At 43.3% G+C, this 25,224-nt stretch overlaps 1 protein-coding gene across 13 annotated transcripts in view; it reads right to left on the bottom strand.

Moving 5' to 3' along the window:
* plekha6 (pleckstrin homology domain containing, family A member 6) overlaps positions 1-25,224 on the bottom strand; it is a 371,706-nt gene that overhangs the window by 77,112 nt on the left and 269,370 nt on the right. For 10 of the 13 annotated variants that reach the window (XM_049569368.1, XM_049569285.1, XM_049569451.1 and 7 more), the window contains 3 exons: positions 8,547-8,728; positions 6,280-6,858; positions 135-621 (listed from right to left, as the gene is read on the bottom strand). In XM_049569368.1, coding sequence (XP_049425325.1) covers positions 135-621; positions 6,280-6,858; positions 8,547-8,728 — 1,248 coding nt within the window. The remainder of the gene's footprint in view (positions 1-134; positions 622-6,279; positions 6,859-8,546; positions 8,729-25,224) is intronic. The other 3 variants (XM_049569153.1, XM_049569800.1, XM_049569882.1) reach the window with 1 other exon arrangement.

Below are 25,224 nucleotides of genomic sequence, written 5' to 3'. Positions count from 1 at the left end.
AAATATTTTAAAACAGAAAAAGTTGAAGAAGTGAGTTGTGGCCTGTTGTTATAAAACAAATTGTCAAGTTGGGGTAGTGGTCACCCTTTATATCCACTGTAACATTCTGTGAACACACACACTCATCGTTTTACCTTGGGTGAGCTGAGGGATCTCCTCAGGCTATAGACAGATGGATCAGCATAGATCACATCATCCCTCATCCGTCCTGGGAACCTGTCAAAACGGGCAGATGGCGATCGAGCCGGGGAGACAAAGCTCGGTGGCACCGGTGAGTAGGGCCCCCCAGATGATGAGGACGGCGACCTGGGCACAGACCTGGAGCGGGGCTGGATGGACAGACGTCTCATTGATGTTTCTATTCCACCATAGTATGGTGGTCCCCATTGGTCCCTGGACATTGGAGGTCCATGCAGGTGGTGGGGTCTATCCCTTAGCGAGTGACGTTTCTCCTCGACAGTCCAGTGTCGGTCGTATCCCCCCACAGCAGAGACAGAGCAGATACTGTCAGGTCGGACCCCCGGTGGGTACAGAGGGTACTCCTCCATAATCTGGGGGCCACCAGGGTAGCCATAGTAGTCACCTGAGACCCCATGGTTCACTAGGTAGTAACGAGATGGGCTGGAATGACAGGAAGAGATAAAGACTATTGCCTCATCAAATGTCATGTCAAGTCATGAAAATAAGATTGAATGACAGGGACTTGTAGTTTGTGGATGAGTCAACCAGCAGCAGTAGAAACTTTATGTGTAAAAAGTAATCTCTCAATTGTGTAAAATAAAGGCTAGGTTCAAATAAAGATTCAAATTACATGTTTTTCATGTATGCCAGCTGTTTTTCAACAAACGTCTCATGCTACTTTGATAAAACTTTTTTGACACATTTCATAACCTTTTATTAATTGTGGACATTCCTGAAAAAAGCAACTTTACTAACCAAATACTGTACATGAGGCATATTTATGGTGAAAGAAAGACATTTCCATATTTGAGGGCGGCTGCGGGTCAGTGATATAGCGGGTCGTCCACCAATCAAAAGATCAGTGGTTCGATCCCGGGCTCCTCCAGGCTGCATGTCGAAGTGCAAGATACTGAACCCCAAATTGCTCCCGATGGCTGTTCCATCGGTGTGTGAGTGTGTTAAAACTGAGTAGCAGGTGGCACCTTGTATGGTAGCCTCGGCCACCCGTGTATGAATGTGTGTGTGAATGGGTGAATGTGACTCGTAGTGTAAAAAGCGCTTTGAGTGGTCACTAGATGACTAGAAAGGCGCTATACAAATGCAAGTCTATTTAGTCGTAAGATAATGTTAGACACAATGTTTCCCCTCATATTTCTGTCCATGAGCTGTGCTGTACCCTATGCTCAGGTAAATTATAGTAATTTTGCCAGGAGGCTCTGAAGCTCAACTTAAGTTTTACTTCACTGTAAGCTTAACCTGAGGTCGACGATCACGCCGGCGTGATCAAATCACGTGACTAGTTTATGACGTCACTGCACGAAAACGAACCCCCGTAGAGCGCTACCGTCAACTTCTCTGGAAAGTGCGGACTTGAAACTCCATGACAGTTTTTGTTTTATGTTGATACACCAAGTAAAAACGGAAATATCATAGTTTAAAGTTGAAATAAAAATAATGTTTACGCATGCACAAAGTGTGCACGGTGTGTTGGAGCAGGCGTTGCATTTATTTGAATATTTTCGTCGTTTTTTGTTATATTACGAAACGGATCAAAATGTCTGAATCTGCCGACTCTGCTCTACAGGCTGCACATTCTTGGGACGTGGGGGCAGGGCCAACAGAGCAGTGTGGCGGAAGAGAAGTGCGAGAGAGTGAGGCGGATGAGAGAGGCAGGCGACACAGTAGTGAGCGATAGTTTGAGAGAGTTTTTTGGAAGATTTGGAGTTGTTTTAGGATTTAGAGTTTATTCGTGAGGGGTAGAGGATGTTGCGGACACTGAATGTAAGACAAGCCGTGGACTTGTTTTTCGAAGTGGAGGAGCAGGAGGGCGAAATCTGCATTTCACCGTCGGAGTCGGAGAGTGACTGTGACGATGAAGTTGAGGATCCGTCCTTTGTGACGGACGACAAGAGGTGAGTCAAACTTCTTATGAACATTTATTGCTTTTGTTTTTCTTATTACTCTCTTTGTAAACGTGTGCTGTGTGATTTTGTGACACACACACACACACACACACACACACACACACACCTCGCGGTAAAATATATTTTACCGCGGGAAATAAAATATATTTTACCGCGAGTGGTAGTAGTAAAACATGCAGCAAATATTGAGTTGCCTGTCTTTTTGTGGTAGTGAACTGGGTTGGCACTGAACTGTTTGTGTTTGTGGGAAAAACGAAATAGACTATTTAGCAAGTGGATTGAGTCTAAAGTTTAGGTTGATGAAATAAATGTCATGGGACTATTCAGTAGTTTTTAGTGGTAGTCTCACATAAACCTACAGGGTTTTCTACAGGGCCTCCCCAAGAATTGTTATTTTATTGTTTTAGTTTTTTTCAATTTGACATTTATATGTTACTTTTGCACTATTTAGGAACCCCTCACAGTCTGTGAATGAAAGGCCTGTTATATAGTTCTCTGTCTAATCGTGTACATAAACTATTTTGAAGAGAGGCATGGCCAAAATAAAAAAAAACACCTGTCTTCACCTGGTTTTTGTTATAAATAGTTATGTTACTGTTGTTTATAGTTTGATTTTATCTCAATTTGACATTTTTTTAAATTGTGCAAATTGAACTGAACTCAACTTTTTACATTGTGTTATTGTCATGTGCATATACAGAGATGATGAGCAGCCTGGGACATCTACAGCCCCAGCAAGAGGCAGAGGCAGAGGCAGGGGGCATCAGCATGGGAGGGAGAAAAGATGGCCGGTCTAGATCTCCATGTGACCGGTCATGCCAGCCACACCACAGCCCTGAGGCCTGGAGAACAGAGAGTGAACCTGATACTGCTCCAGGAGTCAGTAGGTTCATGCCCCACAGACCACCAGGAGCCCAGGTGGACATGCACTCGGTATACACACCGAAAGATCTGTTTTAGCTGTTCTTCACCTGGTTTTTGTTGTAAGTACACTGAACAAAAATATAAACGCACCACTTTTGTTTTTGCTCCCATTTTTCATGAGCTGAACTCAAAGATCTAAAACATTTTCTATCCACACTAAAGACCATTTCCTCACAAAGATTGTTCACAAATCTGTCTAAATCTGTGTTAGTGAGCACTTCTCCTTTGCCAAGATAATCCATCCCACCTCACAGGTGTGGCATATCAAGATGCTGATTAGACAGCATGAATATTGCACAGGTGTGCCTTAGGCTGGCTACAATAAAAGGCCACACTGCTTTATTGGGGGGGGGGGGTCAGAAAACCAGTCAGTATCTGGTGTGACCACCATTTGCCTCACACAGTGCAACGCATCTCCTTCACATAGAGTTGATCAGGTTGTTGATTGTGGCCTGTGGAATGTTGGTCCACTCCTCTTCAATGGCTGCGCGCAGTTGCTGGATATTGGCAGGAACTGGAACATGCTGTCGTATACGCCGATCCAGAGCATCCCAAACATGCTCAATGGGTGACATGTCCGGTGAGTATGCTGGCCATGCAAGAACTGGGATGTTTTCAGCTTCCAGGAATTGTGTACAGATCCTTGCAACATGGGGCCATGCATTATCATGCTGCAACATGAGGTGATGGTCGTGGATGAATGGCACAACAATGGGCCTCAGGATCTCGTCACGATATCTCTGTACATTCAAAATGCCATCAATAAAATGCACCTGTGTTCGTTGTCCATAACATACGCCTGCCCATACCATAACCCCACCGCCACCATGGGCCACTCGATCCACAGCGTTGACATCAGCAAACCGCCCCCCGCCACACATGCTGTCTGCCATCTGCCCTGAACAGTGAAAACTGGGATTCATCCATGAAGAGAACACCTCTTCAACGTGCCAGACGCCATCGAATGTGAGCATTTGCCCACTCAAGTTGGTTACGACAACGAACTGCAGTCAGGTCGAGACCCGATGAGGACGACGAGCATGCAGATCAGCTTCCCTGAGACGGTTTCTGACAGTTTGTGCAGAAATTCTTTGGTTATGCAAACCGATTGTTGCAGCAGCTGTCCGGGTGGCTGGTCTCAGACGATCTTGGAGGTGAACATGCTGGATGTGGAGGTCCTGGGCTGGTGTGGTTACACGTGGTCTGTGGTTGTGAGGCCGGTTGGATGTACTGCCAAACTGTCTGAAACGCCTTTGGAGACGGCTTATGGTAGAGAAATGAACATTCAATTCACAGGCAACAGCTCTGGTGGACATTCCTGCAATCAGCATGCCAATTGCACGCTCCCTCAAAACTTGCGACATCTGTGGCATTGTGCGGTGTGATAAAACTGCACATTTCAGAGTGGCCTTTTATTGTGGCCAGCCTAAGGCACACCTGTGCAATATTCATGCTGTCTAATCAGCATCTTGATATGCCACACCTGTGAGGTGGGATGGATTATTGCGGCAAAGGAGAAGTGCTCACTAACACAGATTTAGACAGATTTGTGAACAGTATTTGTGAGGAAATGGTCTTTTGTGTGTATAGAAAATGTTTAAGATCTTTCAGTTCAGCTCATGAAAAATGAGAGCAAAAACAAAAGTGGTGCGTTTATATTTTTGTTCAGTGTAGTTATGTTATTGTTGCTTATAGTTTGATTTTATCTCAATTTGACATTTATATGTCACTTTTGCACTATTTAGGAACCCCTCACAGTCTGTGAATGGAAGGCCTGTTATATAGTTCTCTGTCTAATTGTGTACATAAACTGTTTTGAAGAGAGGCATGGCCAAAATGAAAAAAAAAAGCCTATGTCTTCACCTGTTTTTTGTTGGAAATAGTTGTATATAGCTTAATTTTATCTCAGTTATACTTTTGTATGTACATATTTACAACTTATGTTTACATTTTCTGCCTTTGAATTTTTTCATTGAGCATGTTTGAATTTTGTATAGTAAAGAAACTGATTTATTTTTCAAATCCGATTTTGTGTTTTTGAGTGTTTTTGGGTCTAGTATGTTAATATAGTATGTCAGAGTGGAAAAATAATTTTCTGGTCATATAGCTAAGGTTGTGCTGAAAAAAAAGATATCAAACATTGGCATGACAAACATTTTTTTATGTGGTATATGAAGGCAAAAATCAAAAGTATACAAAACGGCCAAAATAGCCCAAGACCCTCAAGGGTTAACTTTACTTTTAAGGGTTAACACTTCACAGTGTTAGTTAAAATGTGATATAGTGTGATAACACTGGTACATTTGGAGCACAGACACAACTTTGTGCTCAGGATTTTTAAGTAGCCCCAACTTTCCAATCCAGTTGGACTGACACTGTCCTTGAATATCAATGCTACAAAAATAAACTCTGGTGGGAATGAATATCAAAACCACTTTCTGTAAAAAAAATAAAAAATAAAAATGCAATTATAGCATCTTTCAAATTAGTCACATAGCATTTGTGTCTCAAGAAAATTTGGGCAATTGAAAATTGGTGCCACAATGATTTTTCTTTTTGAAACTATCACTATGTCACTATATTTGTATCACAGTTAGCTGTGTTAGTGCCGTTAGTAGTGTCTGCACAGCTAGTGGTGCTAAGTTATTTAACAGGATAAAGGGATTATGTAGCTCAAAATAAAGCTGCTTGCTCACAAGGGCTACCTAGGTGGAGACCGCAGGGTGGCTGCCAATGTTTCTATAGCAATGCTGTCCTGCCAGCAGGACAGCGTTACTCGCGGTATTCGTTGAATGAGTGGTGCCACTAGCTAGCTCCCACCTGACCCAGGGTGGTTTGCAGTGCGGAGCAGCAAAGGCTGATGTTAGCTCACCAGTTAAGACTGGAGCTTGGGCAGTGGGCACTATGTTTCTGCATGTTAGTGCTGCTAGGTGGCTGTCTGTCAACAGAAAATAAAATATGGTGGTTGGTTACTGATTAAAGGGTGTTTGGCTACAGAAAGCAAAATTTACTGACACTGGCAACACTTTTAACATGCAACTTCATTGATGTTCGAATGGAGGGGCACCTGCATGCACCGAGTAATGACTTAGGTCATTGTAAATGGCTTACAGCACAGCAGCACCATCAGTGTCTTTGTAGTATCCCCATGACCACTGAAGCATCATCTGAAGCTCATTGCAGTGAACAACACAAGAAAACTTGAAGAGAAAGAGCAGTGTCATATTCCTCCTCTTCTCCTTTGATCTACCTGTTGATGTCCTCCTGGGAGGCCATGCCCCGCCGCTGGTTGACCCACTGCTGCAGCTGGGCCATGGAGCTCTTCCTCTGGGCTACCCTCTCTGGAGCTGTCCTGGGAACAAAACCCCTCCTCAGCACCACATTTTCCTGCTGCTCCCTAGGGTCATGTGATGGGCTGAGACCCCCCTCTGGGCATCCCTGAGGGGCTCGGGGTCCACTGTGACTCCTGGATGGTGGGAGTTTGCTATTGCTGTTGTGTGGCACGCTGTTGCAAGGGCCATAGTTGCCCCAGCCATTTGGATGGTGACTTGGGTGAGAGGTGTGGTCAGGTCTAGGTCCTCCTCCTTCATTTTTACCTTCTCCTCCAAATTCACCTTGTCTTCCATCACTGTTTTTCCCCTCTTGATCAGAGCAAGGGATGGAGGGTGGGTTTTTTTTCAGGTTGTTGACCCCGTTGATCTTAGTCAAAGGGGGGAGGTCATTGTCTGTTTCACTGTGTATTTGTGTGTGTGGATGCTGTTCTTTTTGTGTGTTAGGAGCCTTGGTCACCATGGTGTGGCTGAGATCCCCAGTGGTGTCAGGGTTTGTTCTGTGAAATTCGAAGGAAAAAGGAATCATGATCGTAAATAGGCAGCTTTATTTTGTTTCAAAAAAGAGATTATAGACACAGAAAGTGGACCAACAAATCTTGACACCAGGTCAATTACCTATCCCTCAAAATGGTCATTTTGTGTGAAGACTTTTGTACATTTCTCCTTTTAATAGTGTTTTTATGGTGGCAACCTCTAGCTCACCAGGGGTGTGCCACATATAGTGCCCCAGTCCTTTAGAGCAGCCCAGGTTCGATTCCGCCCCGTGACCTTCTGCGGCATGTCATCCCACCTCTCTAACCTTCCTGCCTCTCTATGGCTGTCTTTTCAATAAAGGTCACAAAAACATTCAAAAAATAATCTTAAACATTATTTTCATGGCAATCTCCAATTGTGCCAGACCAACACACACCAGGATCCTTTGTTACCTCTTTATCCTCAGTCTGGTTGGTGTTTACACTGACTTGTAACTACAGAACTACAGAAGGTGTAAACATAAGGTCTTATGAATGGGCAGGAAATTCGGTCACTGGCCAGTTTTGATGACAGTCTCCCTCCGTTATAAGTGCAGCACAGAACTAGGAGGCAGATCCCCTTCCACTGATTGACTGCAGGTCATGCTGTACAAATCTGCATCTCATATACCCCTTTTACACAAAATCAGCTCTGGTTCTTGAACTGGTTCCATTCATGATTTTTGGAACCATGGATGTCTCATAAATGGAGGGCGTTGCACGATGCACTACAGAAGTAAACAATACTAGCAAAATTGCAGATTACTACTGCAAACTTTTTTTTTGTTGGCACAGTTCTTTGTTTTTGCCCCAAAAACTAGCATGGACCAACTTTTAATGAGATCACTGCACGCTCTCTGATGATTTCTGACTTGACTTCTGGTTGCCTTGTCCGTTCTCTTTCCAATCTGTAAAACATGACACACCTGCTGACATCATCACAGTTCACATTTTGGGTCAAGGAAAACCTGCTATTTTTGTGGTTACAGCTGAGAACCAACTTTTCAGGTTCTGAACCAAATTAATTTTGGTCAAAATGCTCTGAACAGTATGAAAAAGGTGTGAGAACCAGAATGGAACCAGTTCCATCTTGGTGAAAAAGGGGTAATACAGTGCTTGAACTGGGCCAGTAATAAGAGTATGCACACATTAGTTACGTACAACTGCATACATGTTACTTTTTACTCATATTCTAATATATGTAGGATTATATGCAGATTGGATTGGTACCTGTGTCATGTTTTTTTGTGTATTTTGATGACAATTGATGATTTTACCAGTGCATTCTGCTTTGGTTCCTCAGTTTTTTTAGTGTGTATTTCTTCCCCATCACTTTAACATCCTTTGTTTCTTATTCTAGTAATTCCCCACAGGTGTTCAACTTTTCAACTTGAGGAAATTCCTTGCTTATTGAAGGTATTGTTATATGTGATTGTATGATGAATGGAAGACATCATGGAAGTGTAAGTACCATAAAACAGTTTGTTTCATGGTGGCTTGTATTGTTGCCTTTCTGATGCCACCTTTGAGATATGAATAGTACCAGTTGATACCAAAATCGCCATGACTGGACATAAAGGACAGGCCAAATCAAACAGAATCAGGAAAATGTGACCGCCATTGCATCTGTATTGTATGTCAAAAATGGCCTTGTGCATGTGTGAGAACAGCACCTCTGCGCTGGCTGACTTTGGACCTCTGCAGCCCTGCTCATGGCTTTAATCCATTCTTCCTGTTCCTCACGACTGTCTGCGCTGAAGTAGTATGTCCTGGTACCAGTGTGCTCCGCCTGCATGCAAAACACAACAGGACCCTTCAATTCCCCGTCCTCACCCTCCTCCTTGTGCAACCTCACCTGCAGGGGGAGATAAAACACAGCACAGACAGCACATAAATAACACAGTTTTAGACGGATCACTGTTATTGTCATGATCAACATGCTTATGAACTTTATCAGCAGCATTCATCTTGTCATGCAATGAAGAGGCATGATATCAAATATGTCTAGGTAATTCTGGTCTATCTTAATTAGAAAACCACTTAATTTGGATGTCAAGCTGAATCTGGCAATATGATATGTATCACAACGCAGGGGTTATGATTTACTGTATTGTGAGATATACTGTAACGAAGGTGATATGTTGAGATAGTTTTAAATCTAATTTTAGGGAAAACTGTCATGGTATAAATAATACACTATCATATGCATAACAAATTTGCTCTCTTGTAATCATAACAGTGGGATCTGTATCTGTTTTAGAGGTTGACCAATATTGGAATTTTAAAAGCCAATTTAATTACGATAGCTTGGAGCAGGAAAAAGCCAACAGCTGATATCATCAAGATGGGCAGCTTTTCCAGTACTTGTTTTAGAAATATGTAATTCAATTACTTCTGAGAATTTCTATTTTTTTCTATAACTTGAAAAAAAAAAAAAAAACTTTACTAATTTTGTATTTTCAAAATACTCAAAACAATTCGATAACTGAAAACATGGAAAAACAAGAATGCGTCAGATCCAGGAACATGGCTGTACTCTTTATGAAACACTAGGGGGTTTTTTTATATATTGAAACAGCTTTTAATTTGTAATAGGAAGTGGCAGCAGTCACTCAGTCACTGACTTACAGACTTTTGCTCTAGCACTAAAAGCACTCCAGCACTAGACCAGCTGATGTACAACTGTTTAATAAAATGGTGAGAGTACAACTACTGTAAAGCAGCCTATAGTAAATCAAAGTTCAAACAGAGGGTGCGTCTGTTAACTGTGATGGATGTTTACAGTGGACAGTTGTAAAGCTCTTTGAAGCAAATTTGTGATTTATATTAGGCTGTTTATGTGATGTGGATGTTTCCCTCTTTGTTAGCTCCACTAAATTTGCACACAATTTTCCTTAAATTTGCCCCAGATTTCTGCTCTAATGTCTATTTTTCAAGTGTTTTGGGGTCTTTTTGCGGTTGGTGTTGGACTGTGGAGGCAGGTGATCAATGAATTTACTAATTCTGTGGGTGAATTTGATTTATAAAACAACAGAAGCATCTTAACTTAAAACAACAGTTCAGTCATTCCACAACCAGAAACAATGGATTACCAGAACCACCCGGAAACATGGACATTTATAAAGCAGCAGCATGTAGGAAGAGGTAATTGCAATGCATATGTTGAAGGAGCTGACAGGGTCGCATTTCAACAGAGTTGTACCTTGTATGATTTCATGCGGCAAATACACGATTGATTGATTGATTGATTGATAAAATTGACTTGACTTGACTAGACTGGGGTAATAATTACAGTTACTGCTAAAAAACTGTTAGGCACAACTTGTAAAATAAGACCCAAGTTGTGATAAACCAGAACTTTGCTTTAAAAGCATCCATGCACAATCCTCTAGTGGACTGTTCTGGTGTTAAAGCTACACTCACAGATTCTGTTACAGTTCCAAACCACAAAAAACAATTCAACAGTTGAGTTTTAAAACAATAAGAGGGTTTGCAGAAGTGGTGGTGGTTTTATGAACAAAATCACAGGGTGTAACTTTAAACAGCAGATTTAACATGCAGTCAATAACTAAACATGAACAACCCAAATAGGACAAGAGAAGATTGTTATGCATGAATCCTTAGGTATCCAACCATTAGACAGACCTGCAGTACTGTTCAAGAGATGTAATCATGCATTCTTTACAGACAGGACAGTTCATAAAAATAAGGTTGGTAAAAGAATCAACATTGTACCTACTGTACTTTCTATACGACAGTCGACAGCAAGGACCGGCAGACCTCATGGGGGGTGGGTGGGGGGGGACACACCGCTTTTAAATACAGTCTCTGCCATCAGAATCTCCACATGAACAAATGACAGTTAATAGATTGCAAATGTCCCCATGAATACTCTTGTGCATAATGGGGAATAAATCACGTATGTTTAGAAAGTCATGTCTAGACCCATAGACATGTTTCTAATTGCTCAAAAATAACATCAATTAAATAAAACCTACAAAGAATAACAGTTGAACAGGAATGAATGCTACAATAATTACATATTTTCTGTGTGCCTAATATGCAAGCAAAAGACACACTGATTGATATTGATTAATATTTGCCATACTTGTTAGTGTGAATGCTGTTGCATTCAGCAGCAGAACTATAAACCATGTATTCACTTTTTGATGTCTTTTACAGTTTGTAGATCATCACAGTTTGCTTTTTTGCTATTTAAGGACCTTTCTGAGCTTATTATGGATGTGTACTACTGCTGTGAACTACTGTATTGTGTACTACTGCTACTGTTACTATTACTCCTTCTACTACCACTACTACTAATACTACTACAACAACTACTACTACTGTTGCTTCTACTACAACTAGTGTTTTTTTGCCTATGGACCTCAAATAGGAGTAACAACATTTATATTTCTTCCCTCAGTGACTGCCAGGCGGTGCGTTAAGCACTGGATATCTCCACTCGCGCAAGCGTGTGTTGAGTACAAATGACAGCAATGTCACCTGTGACCCCAGCATGACCCCCGGGAGGTTATATCTTCCGGCGTCTGCAGGTGTTCGGTTTCTCATTTCTTCTCGCGATCGCGCGCCAAGAGTACATGGACTGAATATGAGCTACAGCTGTAGCCTCTCAACTGCTTTTTGCCAGCCATGTGCAGCCTCATGCCATCACGGTAGGAGTAACGATTTGTTCGTCCTCTGAGAGGCTGTGGGCTGCGCGTTATTTGATTTAATGTTTGATGCTCACCTGTCCTGCTTGGGCTTTGCTGGTGATAGCGGCGTTTTGCCCCTCCCCCCCCAGTATTGTTCAACAGCTGAGGGGAGAGCTACTAAGGTTTTTTCAAGAAGAAAACATTTTTTTGTGTTCCCTTTTGTCTTTCTTTTTTCTAAAAAAAAAAAAAAAAAAAAAAAAAGGGGTGAAGGCAGCATGTCCACTCCCACCATTGTTGAGTTTCTTTTTCTCGCATATTAACCTTGTTGGTGTGCGCAGCGTGTCTGCTCCCCTCTCCCACCTGTGTTGAAGTGGTTGTTTTTTATTTTTATTTTTTACCTGTATAGTGACTTTGCTGGTGAAGGCAGCATGTCCGCTCCCATCTCCCAGCTTTGTTGCATATCTATTTTGGGGTGCTGAGCCTGACCGCCGTCCCCCCGGCACCTCTAAAGGCTGGGGGGGACAGCGTTAGGGCTATGGGGCCAGTTGCCGGCTGCTTTTCTCAGCAGCAGCTCAATTACTGGGCTGCTTACTTGTTGGACCCCTGGGTGATTTCCACCATGACCCAGGGGTACAAACTGCAGTTCCGTCACCGGCCCCCTTGCTCCGGCCGGGTCACAATGACCATCATCAGCGACCCGGCAAAAGCCCTTGCTCTGGCTCAGGAGTTGTCCATCCTCCTGGCCAAGGATGCCATTGTGCCGGTGGATCCTCTACTACAGCCCGGGGCGTTCTACTCGACCTACTTTCTTGTCAGCAAGAAAGACAGCGGACTTCAACCCATCTTGGACCTGAGGGGCCTCAACAGGTATATGAAGGTTCTGCCCTTTCGGATGCTGACCACGGCGGACATGCTGCGTGTGGTCAGTCAGGGGGACTGGTTTATGTCCATAGATCTCAAGGACGCTTATGGGAATGAAGATTCTGCCATACCTCGATGACTGGCTGGTATGTGCGCCATCCCGCGATCAGGTGGTACGGGATACAGCCTCTGGCACATGTGGCCAGGTTGGGCCTCATGGTGAACACGGAAAAGAGCTGCCTGGTTCCTTCCCAGCGGGTCGCCTACCTGGGGTTGGTGCTTGACTCGGTTGCCATGAAGGCCTGCCTCTCGCCACGGCGCATGAGCGACATTCTGCAGCTCCTCCCCCATTTCAGGAGGGGCAGGTGGCTGCCTTACATCAAGTTCTGCAGCTCTTGGGCAAACTGACAGCTGCCTCAGCTGTTATACCCTTAGACCTGCTGACGCTATGCCCCCTGCAAGTGTGGCTGAACAGCCTTCTCCTGGATGCCAAGAGACACAGGCGCAGGCTGGTCAGGGTGTCACAGGCACGTGTTCGTGCTTTGACACCCTGGAAGGACAAGGCGTGCCTGCTGGGGGGCACGTCCTTGGGAGCTATTTCATCCTTCTGGGAGACTGTCATTACAGATGCCTTCCTTTGGGGGTGGGATGCGGTATGGTGAGGCAGGCCTGCTCAGGGGCAGTGGTCTGTTTGGGACTGTGCAAGCCACATCAGTGTCTTGGAGCTTCGGGCTGTGCACTCCAGCATTTTTTACCACACCTGCAGGGAAGACATGTGCTTGTTCAGTCTGACAATATGTATACTGTCTCCCAGGTCAATCATCAGGGGGGCACCAGGTCAACAGTGTCCCGGTGCCTTCTTTTTTTTTTTTTTTTTTTTTCCCCTACTTGTCTGCATTGGTCTTCATAGCTTAGCGCCACAAAAGGGTGTAAGCTTCTTGTGAAGATTGATGCACTGTTAATCTTGCAGTCAAGTATTTTATACCCATAATGCGTGGTTGTGACCGTCACCCACCCTCCCTGGAGACTAGCCTAACAGCCTTTATTGGAAAAACTTCCTAATATGAGTCAGAGAGGGCTGTGATACACCAAAGTGTGTCAAGGGGGAAGTAAGGAAACAAGCAAGGGGGAGGGGGCAGGTGCTTAAGTCCTGAGTTGTATAGTGACAGTGCATGCGGAGAAGAAGGAGAAAAAACAAACAAACAAATAAACAAACAAACAAAAAAAGCAGGGGAGAAACAGGCAGTGTAGCTGATGTATTGTGGCCTTGAGGTGGTTGTGCTCCATGCAGATTATCAAAAATAAACATATACATGTCTACTATACTGTACTGAAAAACAAAAACAAAAGAGAAGTCTATACTGAACACCAAAAATGTGAGAGTCTTGGTGGAGGGGGAAAGCCCGATTGTAGAGAAGAGCTGCCAGCGCGGTGTGGTAGGTTTGAGACGCAAGTGGGCCCCTTTGGAGTGATCCCATCGGTTCTTTGCGATGCGTCACGGAGCTGAAGTATCAAACATGCATGCGTGTATTTGAACCCTCCCAATGTGTTTATGAAAACCAACACCAGGGTCCAGGGCCAGCCCTGCGGGGGAAGGGGGGCGGTATGGCACACCAAGACCGCAGGAGCGCCCAGACCCCAAGACCAGGGAGCCGCAGAGGCCGCAGGACACCACGCAGGCCCAGGGACCCGGGGCGGCAATGGCCGGCACCCCCAGACAGCCAGAGACACGCCCCCGACAGGCGGAGCAGGAGGGCCCACCCACCCACCACCCGACGCGGAGGAGGTGATGGAAATGATTTGGGACCACTTCGGCAGAGCAGCGGTGGACCTCTTTGTCTTGGAGGACTCAGCTCATTGCCCCCTCTGGTTCTCTTGGACAGAAGGGACCACTCTTCTGGGACAGGATGCCCTGGGGCACGAGTGGCCCAACGAGCTCCTGTAGGCATTTTCACCGCTACCTCTGATTCTGCCAGCATTACAGAAGGTCTTCCAGTGGGTCCACGGGCTCCTTCTGGTTGCCCCCTTTTGGCCAGGGAAGCCTTGGTTTCCACTGCTGCAGAGGCTCTGTTGCAGCTCTCCATGGCGCCTCCCGAAAAGGACGGACCTTCTGTCACAGTTGGGGGGTCGGATTTGGTATCCCGACTCCCACCGCCTTCAGCTCTGGGTCTGGCCACTGCAGGGCCCAACCCACTCCTGACAAGCTGTGTTGACCCAGTTAGGACTACCATCCTGAATGCTCATGCATCATCCACCTGCCTTCAGTATGAATGCAAGTGGAGATGGTTCTCTGCCTGGTGTGCAGGTAGGGCAGAGGATCCTGTGCTCTGCCCCGTGGCCACGATCCTGGAGTTCCTTCAGTCCCCCCTAGATAGCGGCCGCGTTCATTCCACTTTGAAGGTGTACATGGCAGCCATCTCATCATGCCACGCCTTGGTTGGGGATGGCTCCATGGGGTCACATCGCTTGGCTTCTCTCTTTCTCAAGGGGGCTTTGAGGCTGCGTGGGCCCCTGTGTGTCCCGAGGGTAACAGCATGGGATCTGTCCCTGGTGCTGGGTGCCCTGTCTGCTCCACCCTTTGAGCCTTTGGCCGAGGCAGATCTGAAATGGCTGTCAATGAAGGCGGCTTTTCTCATCGGCGAAGCGAGTTGGGGAGTTACATGCCCTGTCAGTCAGTGGGTCCTGCCTAAGACGGAACCCGGATGGCTCAGAGGTTACACTATGGCCGAACATGGCATTCCTCCCCAAGGTACTGCCACGTGCACGTCAATCGGCCAATCCAGCTTGCCCAGTTTAACTCTCCATCAGACGAGGGTGAATCAACCCTGTTATGCCCAGTTCGGGCTCTTGCTGCCTATATTGATGCTACCGTGTCTGTATGACAATCGGAGCAGCTTTTTGTTTGTTATGGTGGCCCTAACCAAGGTTGTACTCTTTCTAAACAGCGCCTGTCCCACTGGGTGGTCGATACCATCAAGCATGCCTACAGGGTCGGTGGCCACCCCTTACCCTTGGGAAAGAGGTGCCACTCTACCAGAAGCATCTCTGCCTCATGGGCTGCCCTGAAGGGAGTACCTTTAGAAGACATCTGTGCTGCGGCTTCCTGGACATCACTTGACACATTTTCCCGATTCTACAGAATCAACGTCGCTACTCCCCACCCATTGGGTGTGGTCCTGCTCCCAGGTTCTTCTGCCTCTGGTCAATGAAGTAGGTGCTTGGGCTTCTTCATGACGTTGCTGATATATGTCATCCAGTGCTTTTTTTTTTTTTTTTTTTTTTTAATTAATAATTTTGATTTGACATATAACAAAAGACGACATACTGACATACCACATATAACATACATACTGTTAGACAATAACACAACAACAGTACTATCAATACTATACAAAAATACAAAATCAAACAGGACATAAGGGGGGGGGGGGGGCAGAACAGATACCATAAAGTTCAATCACCGTTTTCAACCATTTTCCCTAGATAAGATCTTATAAAAATCCAGGGTCCATCACCACCATGGTCATATTCAAAAAGAGTTGAAGCTGCCCGTTCCATTGATAATAGATTCAGAAAGTCTTTTAACCAATTATCTATGTTGAAGCAATTTGGTTTGTGTGATTTCCAATTCATCAGAATTATACGCTTAACTGACATAAAAGCTAGAGCAATAATATGGTGCTTAAAGCACCGCCTGGCAGTCATTGATGGACAAAATAAAACAGGTGACATTGTTTTTATTTTACTCAACACATGCTTGCGTGAGCGGAGACATCCAGTGTTTAAAGCACCGCCTGGCGGTCATCCGGGACTCATAGAACCATAGTTACAGTTGTAACCTTCGATTTCCACCTGCATCTACAGCCTCCATTTTTAAGAGCATGTAAACATCCATCCATATCTGTAAGCAAGTAGGTAGTTTTTTTTTGTATAGCACCTTTCATAGATACAAAAGTACTTAGAACAAATTACACAATAAAAAAAAAAAAAAGATAAAAACAATACACAGCATAGGGCTGACAAGATAAAACACTGTGGCAGCAATTAAATAAGAAAAGAGACAAAAAGCAGGTTATTAGCTATTCAGAAGCATTTAATGATTTATTCAGCGTGTCTGAATGACAATGTTTTAAACTGGTCATAAAAATATTGTATGGGTACAATGACGAGTGTTCCAAAGATTAGGGCTGAGTTTCAATGTGGATTCAAGGGATGTCCAGTAATTTAAGCTCAGATGATCTAAGAGCTAGGGTTGTCATGAGAACCGATACTTTGGTACCAAGTCGATGCCGTCGGTACCTGTTTTTTTTTTCGGTACCGTAAGTCATACAACTTTGCCCTCAGCGGGCCGTGTCAATTCCTCCTGGAACTGACGGTAGCAGTATATTCACGTCAGTTGGTGCCGAGGACGAGCGCCGAAGAAGAACGCCTGTTCTCCAACATCTTTGCTAGAAACAATGGTTATGGCAAGTGCTGCTGGAGCCACAACACCTCGGCTAGTGGAAAAGTCAGGTAGTAGGAGTCGTGTGTGGAGAGTCTCATTTACACCGCTTGCAAACGGTCGCTGTTAACTCGCGTTTTCATTTCGGCGAGCATGTTAACAGGCTAAAGCATTCACACCGCATCCGTTCTACGCGCTGCTCGAGTTGCGCTGCTTTTGCGAGCAAGCTCGAAAATAGAAGAGACGCTGTTTTTTTGCACGAGTCGCGAGCAAACGGTCGTGGTATTCAACAAAAAACACGTTTGCGTGTGTTGTGACCTCGGCCACCGTAGACATCTCCTTGACCAACCGATACCTGACAGGTACATGTTTCATGTAGCCTACTCATCCATTTGTAGTGTTAAATATTAATTCTCACTGGCACGCAAACCTGTCCACCCTGGGCTTTGGGTCCAAACTCACTTCTTCTTCTTTGGGGTTTATTCGAGATTTGCAAACACGGTGCACTACTGCCATCAACTGTTCGGGTGTGGTTTGTATTTTGACGGGACGGCAGCAGCCGCTTTGCGTCGCATCTGTTCGGTTTTGGTGTGAATTTGGTGCTGCCACAACGCTTGTGGATCACTTGCAGTGTAAATGAGGCCTGAGTTAAAGTTTGAAACAGTTTTAACCCCTGGGGACCCTTAAGAAGAATACACACTCATAACCCTTGTGACTTGTGATTAAATCGATTTTTTCAACTCAGCTCTACTCTACAGCTTCTTCAACTAAACTTCAAATATGCACCTGCAGACACATGCTACCACACATCCAGTAGGAGACAGGGGGCGCTCTTTTCATCCAAAAAAACCCCAGAAACACAGCCCATTTGGCCTTTGATGACTTGCCGCGCTCTAGTGTGATCAATCAATCTTTATTTCAGACTCAAAAATAGGTCCATATAAAATATAAAAAAATAGACGATATACACACAACATACAAGACAGGATTAAAAAAACACACCTAAAAAACATACAAAGACGCTTGCCAGTGTCTCCAGAAACTAGAATAATATCTGGTACTGCTCTTTTTAGGCATGGTTAAAGCCATAATAATTTCATTTTTAGAGTCATTTAGCCTTGCCATAAAATTAAACATAAAATTCCTGAGGACAGCATCTAAGGCGGGAACACCACTATATACAAACAGCTGACTGGCACTCGTCCACCGAGGGACCTTCAGTAAAATTCGAAGTGCATCATTGTATGCCACCCGTAGCTTACGATATTTAGCCCTACTGTAGCTGCACCACAGGTGGGCAGTGTACAGTGGAGTACAATAGGCTTTAAACAAAGCAATTTTAACATCATCTTACCTTATCAACAACATTCAACTCTCTGTCTGCCAAGAAAAAAGTAGGGAATGCTCTTATCTGGTCCTCTTTAGTCTTTACAATCATGATCACACTCTTTTTAGAGTTAAATGTAACATCAAACTGCTTTCCATAATCTGAGCAGACTCTAAGCAGTTGCTGCAAACCAGCAGAATAGGGAGACATGATGACCAAATAATCAGCATACAGTAAATGATTTACAAACTTTTCTCCTAACGTACAGCTAGTCCTACACCCTTTAAGCCTTTTAGAGAGCTCATCCATGTATAGATTAAAAAGAATAGGTGAAAGAATCCCACCCTGCCTAACCCCATTAGTCACCAGGAAGGGCTCAGATATGACATTACCCCATCTTACTTTCATGGTTTCATGTGAGTACCAATAATGTAGAATCCGTATTAAATAAGAAGGGACCCCTCGCTCTTGTAACTTTTTAAACAATTTCCCATGATTAATGCAGTCAAAGGCTTTAGAAGCGTCCAAGAAGCACATAAACGTGGTAGAGTTATGTTTACTATAGCTACTGACAGCCTCTTTCAGAGCATATATACACGTCAGTGCCATGTTTGGTAACACTTCATAAGTCAGCCCGCGTTTTAGACTGTACCTCTTGCCCACTTTCCCAGGGAGTTAGCATATAACTCCCGGGAACTTACATGTACTTTCCAGGGAGTTAGAGCATAATTCCTCCTGGTCACTTACCACATACTTCCCCTTGCGGTCATTTACCACATACTTCCCCGGGAGTTAGAGTATCCCTCACGGTCACTTACCACATACTTTCCCAGGAGAGTATAACTCGTCACTTATGTAATTTCCCGAAACTTATGGTTTAATTTCCTCATATGAATGTGTATATGTATTAAGTGCAATAAAAACAAATGCTTTTACCCTTTGCTCATGGCAGTTGATTCAGTCACTTTTATGTAGCCTATGTGTCATCAGGCAATTTCACCCACACTCCAGAGTTTTAATATTTATGTTTTGTTTACATTTCATTGAATGAGTTTGAATAGAAAGTGCAGTATACTTTCTCTGTACGTAGAGTTTATTTCTTACAATATTCCTGTATCATCCCTCAGTTGTCTGCAAGTTGCTTGCAAGTTGCTTGAAGTTTGTTTGTTTTTACCTGTCAATCTAACTACATCGCTCTGGCATAGTCTTATTGATCAAACAAGGTGTCAATCACAGTCACTCTGCTTAGACCAGCTGTCATTGGTCAAACAGGGAGGTGCACACTTCCCATTGGTTAAAGGTAGAAAGTCCCACCTCTCAGCGAGGAGCTTGTACTCATAGGCCCAGGAATGACATGAGCAGACGATAAAGAGAAACGAGTGAAATTACACAATGTCTATGGTGAGAAATGTTGATGTAAACACAAAGCTAACACTCCTAGATACTCGCAAGAGACATGAGGGAGGAACCGAGGACCTGTGCGATGGGAGTTTTACCGCGTTTATCAACGTCTTGGTGAGTTAATGCTTACACACCTAGCAATGTTAGCTCGTGCTGCAGATGATATCAGCGCCCGCTAGGTGGAAAGTACTGCCTAGTTTTAGGGATGCACCAAAATAGAAATTTGTGGCCGAAGCCAAAGACGAAGAATATTAAATGCTTGGCCGAATACCGAGTACTGAATACCGAATATTGTTGTTTAGTTTTTCATTAGTTTTTGCAGATGAACCCCCTCCAGATCAGTGTTGTCAGGGTACCAATATTGGGACCCACTGTGCGATACCAATGAAAATATGGTTCTAAGTAGTATCATGATACCACAATGAAAATGAGGCAGATGTGCCTTTTGTCATTTATCAAAAGATAAATCACTTTTCTATAATACATCAATGATAAAATAAATAAATAAATACATAAATAAAATAAGAATCAACTAGCCACCCTCCTCCCCTGACAAGTCCCTTCATAAGTAAAGAACAGTCCTTAAAGTGCGGTGAGGTTTGTGGGCCGTGAACGGCTCGTTTTTCCTCTGACACATCACATACCTGTGTTCGGCTGGCTCGGCTGTTCAGGTACTTTTGGGCAGTCATGACGCCAAGAAGATGATATTATTGGAGCCGACTTCCCGTTGCCGGTAAGCCGATGGCCGCCGTATTTGACAGGAATACAACCGATGGGATTCGCCTTTCGTTTCTGCTGCTGGTTGAAATCTGAGGCTGCTTGCATAGCGTGCTGAATGATTTAAGCCTATTTTGCTCGCTCAAAACTATTTTTAGTCGCAAATGCGAGTGTGGTGACAGATGGATCACCACACTGCCCACATTTCACTCCGCCCATCACGGCACGCTGTTTGATTGCGTTATCAAAACACACCGCTATTATTCGGCCTTGCTTTTAACTTATTCCACCGAATACTGAATGTGTGGTTTTTTTTGCAATATTCAGCCGAATATATTCGGTTACCAAATATTCGGTGCATCCCTACCTAGTTTCCCTGTAAGTTTTGGGGAAATTACCTAGTACTTTCAGACTAAAGACAGGCAAACAGTGCAGACTTCATAATCCAGCCCGATCTCTTTTGTTAGTATTTACTTAGGTGGAAAGTACTGGCTAGTTTCCCTGTAAGTTTTGGGGAAATTACCTAGTACTTTCAGACTAAGGACAGGCAAACAGTGCAAACTTCATAATCCAGCCCGGTCTCTTTTGTTAGTATTTACTTAGGTGGAAAGTACTGGCTAGTTTCCCTTTAAGTTTTGGTGTAAGTACGCTGTAGATGTGAGAACAGCACCTACCATGTGGTTTCTGTGTAATTAAATAAAAACATTTTATAACTTTTCACGACTCATTATATAATTTTAAGATATATGTAGGCTATATTATTACATGACTGTATTGTTTGTGTTTCATCCTCGGATGGCACTACAAGACTTCCACAGATGTGCACTTGAGAGAGGTAAGTTTGCTTTGTAATCCAGCCTGCCCATTAATTAGGCAATTCGCAGAATATAGACCCATTTCTTGACATATTCATATTCAGACTCATTCAATGAAATGTAAACAAAACATAAATGTTAAAACCCTGGAGTGTGGATGAAATTGCCTGATGACACATGGCTACATAAAAGTGACTGAGTCAACTGCCATGAGCAAAGGGCAAAAGCATTTGTTTTTACTGCACTTCATACAGATTCATATGAGGAAATTAAACCATAAGTTTCGGGAAACTCCCGGGAAAGTATGTGCTAAGTGACCGCGAGGGATACTCTAACTCCCAGGGAAGTATGTGCTAAGTGACTGCGAGGGATACTCTAACTCCTGGGAAAGTATGTGGTAAGTGACCGCGAGGGATACTCTAACTCCCAGGGAAGTATGTGGTAAGTGACTGGGAGGAATTATGCTCTAACTCCTGGGAAAGTACATGTAAGTTCCCTGGAGTTATACGCTAACTCCCAGGAAAGTGGGCGAGAGGTACACTGTCAAACGCGGGCTGACCTATGAAGTGTTACCCCATGTTTACTTTTAAATCCAAACTGAGGGGTATTCCAGAAAGTGGGTTATGTGAAAACTCAGAGTAAGTTAACCCTGAGATAAGGGAAACTCTGAGTTATCCGTTCCAGAAAGAGAGGTAACTGAAACTCTGAATCAGTCACCATGGTAACAGACTCTGTGAACATAACCTGCTCGACGGCAGGTTTTCTTTAAGAAACCCTGAGTTTTTCCTCTGTCTCCTCCCTCTGACATGCTGTTTCATTTCCTCATTCATTCAGTCCGTGTCAAAGCTTGTATCGAAGCGCATTCGTTAGCGGAGATTTACCGTCTGTCACAGTCTAAATCCTGCTGGATATTAGTTTGTTACTCAGGACTGTCTTAAGTTACTGAATTTATGCACATCAATCATTTCTTTGGACATCGGTTTTTGTCTTTACATTCAAATATTACACAGCGAGAATTCATCCTCAGCTCAGAATCAAACCTCTGTCCTTTTTATATGTATTATTTTTTATAACACTGTGCACAAGGATCAGACTGTCAGTCTGTTAGAGCAGCTCCCAAATGTTTATTGCACATAAGCTTTAGACACGTAGTATCAATGACTAATGATCTCTATCACTGATGTCATTGGTTGCACTGATGGAACATAATTCCTATAGCCTAATATTGGGGATTATATGTTAATATTTCTGAGTGAGCAATGGTGCAGCATTTCAGTGTCTTCAAATTTACTACATTTGTATCTGAAATAAAGTCACTGAATGCTGTTGAGTCAAGACACAAGTAGATGTGAAACATTTTAAAATCTACTGTATTTTAACCTCAACGTCTTTTCAAGTGCAAATCACCAAACATATTATTACTGGGTCAGACTGTGAGTTTACAGTCATGTCTTAATGTCTTTGATCTATAGCCTAGCCTATATGTTTTAAATCTTCTGCCTCCTGTGTATTATTATATATTATTAATATAATGTAATGTATCTACAGCCTGATACACAGTCACATTCCACCACTTTATCTTCATTAAGTAAGTCTGATAAATGATGAATATACTTTTTTATTAACTTTATGGTTAACTTATTTACACTTTCCTCGCTCTGACTCAGGCTCTTCTTTTAAAGATAAACATGCACCGTCTGCTATACATGCATTAATATCTCTACATGCACTGGATTAAAATGGAGGCGCTGTCTTTTATTTACCTGTTGCCATGGTGAATCGTGGAGTCGGAGCTCCATTGATGATGGCTTTTTATTGTCGGTTTAACTCAGAGTGAACATACTCAGAGTTGACTGAACTAACTCAGATCAGCTGTTCTGGAACCGGTAACTCAGAGTTTCCCATCTCAGGGTAAATCAACTCAGAGTTCAGGGTTAGACTCAGAGTTTGTTGAACCTCCTATCTGGAATACCCCTCTGATCATCTGTGGTGACAATATATTCATCCAACCTATCCATAGATAGGTTCTTTCTATCACTTTTGATAATACACTAGCCATAGCAATGGGCCTATAGTTGTCAGTACTGGACATCTACCCCGTTTTGTCTTTAACTACTGGCACCAGCAGGACTGAGAGCATGGAGTCAGGTAGTATACCATGCATCAGCATTGCCGTGAAGCACAAAGCAAGTAATACAGAAACTCTGTGACATGAAAATTTCAAATGTTCTGCAGAGATCTGATAAAGGCCACAGGATTTATTTAAAGCCAATTTCCCGATGGCATAACTGACATCATCAGGCCTAATGACCCCATTATCATGGGAAACATCACCAACAATAAAAACACAACAAAATCACTCTTGACACAGTTAAAAAGCTCCATATAGTGTCTTCTCCATAATTCTGCGATATTTACACTGCCAGTTACCCCCTCCATACAAGAGGGCAAAGGTATTTTACTATGATTCATAATCTTGACTTCTTTCCAGAAATCTTTAACATCATTTTGTTGCATCTTCCTAGCCAGTGCATTTGCTCTCAGTCAGTTCATTCCTTTTAATAAAACGTACTGCATATTTGAACCGAGTGACAGCCTGCTTTTTAATTTCACACTCAGGTCCATGCCTTGATTTTCCTGCAATAATCCAATTTTTAAAGGCTTCTCTGGCTTGCTAGTGAAGTTCATCCACATACTCATTCCAGCCTGGCCTGAAATTATGCTGTTTTGCCCTTCTCTGAATGAACGGTTTACTAGCCTCATTCAGACCCTGCACAATTCTGTCATACAGTTCACATTGTTCTTCTTTGTGATTTGACTTACCACAGTTAATATTACCACATATTATAGCATCATATGGAATTTCAATGTTCCCTATGCTCTTCTCAGTCAAGTCATGATAATATAATAGGTCATTCTCTGAGAGTTTAGCCCACTCAATTTTCTCACCATGATTAACCTGATTATCATTAGTGGTCAATGTAGGTATGTTTTCTACATTCAGCATAATGGAGACAGGCATGTGGTCTGTTGTTGCAAGCCCATGCAAAATCTCAACTTTATCTACACATTTGTGGGCATCAGCTGTACTAATACAATGATCTAGCCAAGATGTTGTATTCCAAGCCTCACTGACATATGTATAGCTATCCGTCAGCAAGAGGATCTTACTAGTTAAAAAAAGCTTATTATCATGACAAAACTCAATTTAGTATTGGCCAAACACAGACTTCCTATCAGAGATATCGGCATTCATATGACCCATTACATAAATACAGGTACATTCATTTTCCTCAATAAAAGAGCCAATAAAAGCAAGCTTTTGTGCGTCCTCTTCACTGGGGCATTCATAGGGTGTGTAAACATTTAAAATTATAAACCCATTATTATTATAAGACACTTTTATTGCAATACACCAGTCTACACTCAATCTAATCACACTGATCAGAGGGTCATATTTTTTATGCCACATTATGGCCACACCGCCAGGTATTCTGCCATGAACCAACCCAAAGCTCAAATCTGTGGTAGACTCCCCCACCCCATAGAAGTTACTATTAACAGAATTAAGCTTGTCCAGATCTTGTTTAGCAAGAAAAGTTTCATGCATACAAAGAATGTCAGTTTCCTCAAAGAGTTTGTCAACGACAAGTCGCCGTGCCTTGTCCGCTGCATTATGTCCGAGACGACTCTCATGAGAAATAAACACAGTCATATTTACTTTGTGACCGACACCCCAGGCTCATTCACAACGACCCCAGCTGAGCCAACAGTCACAGTGGCCCTGGGTTTACGCACCTCATAAAAGCACCGAACAAAAGCACCCTCTGGCCACAAATTGGGATCATACAGTTCATGCACATCATTACACTCTGCCGAAATTTTGAAGGAGCTGAATCGTACTGCATGTTACTCACCAGACGTTTTTTTTTTTTTTTTTCCAAAGTAAAATTCACATTCAGGGATTTTCAGAAAACATCCGGGGATTGAGCCCAAGTAGCCACCCCCTAGCCCCACCCCTGGTGCTCACCTGTGTCTGTGTGTGCATGTGTGCACACGTGTCTGTGTGTGTGTGTGTGTGTGTGTGTGTGTGTATGAAGTCCTATCCATATCAAAATAAACAGACACACGCAC

The sequence above is a fragment of the Epinephelus fuscoguttatus genome, linkage group LG1, assembly GCF_011397635.1.
Source record: "Epinephelus fuscoguttatus linkage group LG1, E.fuscoguttatus.final_Chr_v1".
Taxonomy (NCBI): Eukaryota; Metazoa; Chordata; class Actinopteri; order Perciformes; family Serranidae; genus Epinephelus; species Epinephelus fuscoguttatus.
The sequence above is the reverse complement of the archived record's forward strand: the minus strand, read 5'-3'. Positions and strand labels throughout refer to the sequence as shown.